This window comes from Penaeus chinensis, chromosome 31, assembly GCF_019202785.1.
Source record: "Penaeus chinensis breed Huanghai No. 1 chromosome 31, ASM1920278v2, whole genome shotgun sequence".
In the NCBI taxonomy this organism is placed as follows: Eukaryota; Metazoa; Arthropoda; class Malacostraca; order Decapoda; family Penaeidae; genus Penaeus; species Penaeus chinensis.
Window position 1 is genome coordinate 36,852,604 of NC_061849.1, and position 4,007 is coordinate 36,856,610.

The window sequence follows — 4,007 nt, forward strand, 5'->3', positions numbered from 1 at the left end:
GGACTTTCCTAGGTCCCAGAGACATGGTATGGTGATACGGGTACGGTGGCCAAGGGATTGACCACATTCTTGTCAGCACTCACCGGTTTACCAGAGTGCCGAGTTCTGTGGCACTGACTATAGGCTAGTTGTGGCTAAATTATGGGACCACTTCAAAACCTCTCATCCCTCAAGTTGCCACTATAGGGTGTTTCACTTGGACAGCTTTATGGGGGAGGAATGTGTCTGGAGGTTTGCCACAGCAGTCTCTGATCACAAAACTTGATGGACCCAGTAGCTTTGTAGAGTCCACTGAACACTTTTAGTCCATTGGCGCATGCCCAAGGGCAAGACAGAATTCCATTTCACTGGAGACATTGGAGGTTACAGAAGTGCATCAAATGGTTCAGCTGAATGCCAATCAAGGCTTATGCTGTTCCTTGGTGTGTAGGGCTCGGTAGGATAGATCATCTCAGATTCTGTTGGGGTTTGTGAACGTTGGGCCGAGTATTTTGATCAGCTGTACTAGATCCCCCCATCAGTGAGGAACCTCCAACCCTGAGGTTAGGATGGCGATCTCTAGGTTGAAGGGTGGGAAAGCTGTAGGTGTATGTAATATCCTTGCTGAACTGCTAAAGGCAGGGGGTGAACCTATGGCATGGGTCTTGCATGCAGTTTTGACTGCCTTCTGGCAGTCTGGTTCCATCTCCTCTGACCTGTTGAGGGGCATGGTCATCCCTTTCTGGAAGGGGAAAGGGGATCGATGGGACTGTAACAACTACCATAGCATTTCACTGCTCAGGCAAGGTTTTCACCACCATTCTTCTGAAACAGATCTGCGACTACCTACTAAGGCACCAAAGACCGGAGCAATCTGCATTCACTCCTGGCAAGTCCACAGTAGACTGTATCCTAGTCATTGTGATACACTATCATGAGTTCGGTTGTGGGCTGCTCACAACCTACATCAACCTCAAGGTTCATCAAGAACCGCTATGGGAGATTCTGAGACTTAAGGGAATCATGACATGAATTATTGGCCTAATAGCAAGCCTACATACTGGTACTGAGAGTACTGTAAAATGTGGTGGGGGCCTGTGGAACTCCTTCCCTATTAATTCAGGGGTGAGGCAAGGCTGTGTCCTTGCACCAATACTTTATAATACTTATATGGACTGGATAATGGGCAAAGCTACCATCCAAGGTCAGTGTGGTTCAACACTGGGCAATATCGAGGTCCCTGACTTTGACTTTGCTGACAATGTTGCTATCTTACCTGAATCTCTGGAATTACTGGTTGTGGTTCTTGATGCACCTTAAAGCCCTTGGGCCTAGAGGTCTCCTGGACCAAGACCAAGATTCAGGACATTGGGGGTAGCTAGCTCTTTTTCCTGTGGATGACCCTGCCCATCAGGTTCTCTTTGTGAGACACTCCTGGGTGGAAGAGGCCCGTGGAATGGACTAGGAGGCCATGGTTTGGGCAGCTTGACCAGTCCTGTTGCGAGGAGTTAGAGATGGGCCGAGAGCCTGCCTGGAGACTCGCCATGACCCGTTGATGGAAACGAAGGATGGATGCGGCCATGCGCCCCCATTGGCGTTAGCCCCCTGATGGTGATGGTGATGAACAACTATATTTAAAAGAGCATAGTTGTTTGTGTAAAAATGTTTAACATTATTATCTAATGATGATTTTCTGTATAACTGTACCTTCGAAAAGTACAAATCAGTTTTGTCATATACTACTATAACTACTACTACTACTATTTTGTTATCATCATTATCATCACCTTCCAAGCTTGCACATTGAGAACTGTCTAAAAGTATCTTACATGAAAAAGTCGTTTCGAATCCTCCACACTGTGTTAACTCGAATCCTTGGTGACCAAAAATGTTCTTGCTCAACTTACTATCTATTTTTTTTTTATTTCACTTGAATGTTAAAGTTGGCTATTTTCCTGTTTATGTCTGTCCAAAGATACAGATTACTGGTTCTAGTTTCTTAATTTCCTATTCTATAACTTAACATTTTAACTAAAGGTAATAGGATCTATCACACTGGCACTTTTTTGACAATTTTTGTTTCCGCTTGAGTCGTAGACCCGGACATTTTGATTACTACCATTTTCACTGTTTCACTGTTATTCTTATTGTTGGTGTGGTTGTTGTTTCTGTTATGATTTTATCATTACTTCCGCTTTTATGGTCATCATCTCTGTGCGTGATTTGCAACCAATCCCTAAACACGAAGGCATTGCGACATGCAAGCCACATACTCTCTGGCTAGAACTCTCTTGGGACTAGGGCAGATGTTCCTGAGGCCTAGTTTCTAGATCTTGTCTGCAACCGTAGATCGGGCTAGTCTGCTGATGCATGATGCCTATCCCCCTGGTCAGGCTAAGTCGAAATAATAATAATTAGTATATATATATATATATTCAGTGGTATCTGCGTAATATTATAGACCCAACTTTTCACAGTAAAATAATTCTACAAATTGCTAATGAAACTAAATATTGACCTCTAAGGTATGAACATTACAAATTCCATTAAAATTAGACTGGGAAAACTATCTGACAACGAAATAATATTAATTCTAATTTCACAATATCTAATACACCATGGTAAATATCTGCTACCATATATATATATACACACACACACACACACCGGATCTCTGCCTCCCTTCCCCTCCCCATTTCCCTCCCTCATTTCCCTCCTTTCCATGCTCGCCTTCCCTTCACCTGTAATGACCAGCGAAGGCCTGAGCTCCTGGTTCGTCTCCCACCGATGAATCAGTTCGGGGAAACCGTCGAGCTTCCAGTCCGCGTACCAGGTGACTCGGAAAGGGGCGCTCACGTGCCGCACCTCTGAAGTGTATTTGAACTGCTGTAAATGCATTGTTTTCAACACCCCCTTTGCTTCCCGCCAGACGTCCTGAAAAAATAAAAAAAGGAAATGAATGGAATGAGCAGGAGCGCCAAGAAATTATAGGCGCCGGTGCAGGGCTAGTCTGAGTGCCCCAACCCTGCTGTAAGTGATGGTAGAGGCGTGGTATGTGTAACATAATTTATATTGTTTCAGCAGCTTAGAAATATTGCTTTCATTGTTGATCAGAAACAGTTTCATCCACTGGAGTGATGACATGTGAATGTTACACTGATGTTTAATTATTTGAACCAAGGATACAAGAAAAGCAATAATCAGATACTAATTTAGATACTAATTTATATATATATATATATATATATATATATATATATATACTGTATATACATATATACACGTATAAATGCATATGTAAATGTAAATGAGAATGAATATCTTCAGAAAACATTAACCATTGTCGATTACATATACAGCACACAATCACACACACCAACACACACACACACACAAACACACACACACACACACACACACACACACACACACACACACACATGTATATGTGATATATATACATATACATATATATTTGTATGTATATGTATATATATATAAATATACACATATATGTATGTAAAACATACATATATGTACGTCTTTTATATATGTATATACATATACATATAAACACAGTCACACACACACACACACATACACACACACATATATATATATACACACACACACACACACAAAATACATATATGTACAGTACATACACACAGACACTTATATATATCTATATATACTTAAACTAAACATATATGCATATTTTACACACACACACACACACACACACACATATATGAACAGGTTGCTAAATTACATGTTTTTTTTACGGGCGTACGTACTATGGTTTCGTCGTTTTTTTTTGCTTTGCTTTCTATTTCACATAGTTCCAGTTATTCGTTTGGTCCCATTTTCTATTTATTTTCTATTTCTGTATTTCTTTTCCTTTTTCTATATATATATGCATCATAAATATCAGTCATTTTTATTAGATCACTTATTTGATCATAATTACAATATTTTTTTGTGGAAAATCTATCTTTTGTAAAGGATAAAATTGCACAAAACATTCT

The 4,007-nt window shown here is 40.4% G+C and overlaps 1 protein-coding gene across 6 annotated transcripts in view; it reads right to left on the reverse strand.

Moving 5' to 3' along the window:
- LOC125041716 overlaps positions 1–2,948 on the reverse strand; it is a 10,092-nt gene extending 7,144 nt beyond the window's left edge. The window contains exons 1-3 of one of the 6 annotated variants that reach the window (XM_047636948.1): positions 2,721–2,864; positions 1,809–2,373; positions 1,256–1,584 (exon numbers count right to left, since the gene is read on the reverse strand). Coding sequence is in view for 2 of the 6 variants with exons in the window: in XM_047636945.1 (XP_047492901.1) it covers positions 2,721–2,877 (157 nt within the window). In the remaining 4 variants the exon portion in view is untranslated. Of the gene's footprint in view, positions 1–1,255; positions 2,683–2,720 lie in introns of those variants that run through there. The other 5 variants (XM_047636946.1, XM_047636945.1, XM_047636944.1 and 2 more) reach the window with 5 other exon arrangements.
- Positions 2,949–4,007: the final 1,059 nt, after the last annotated feature.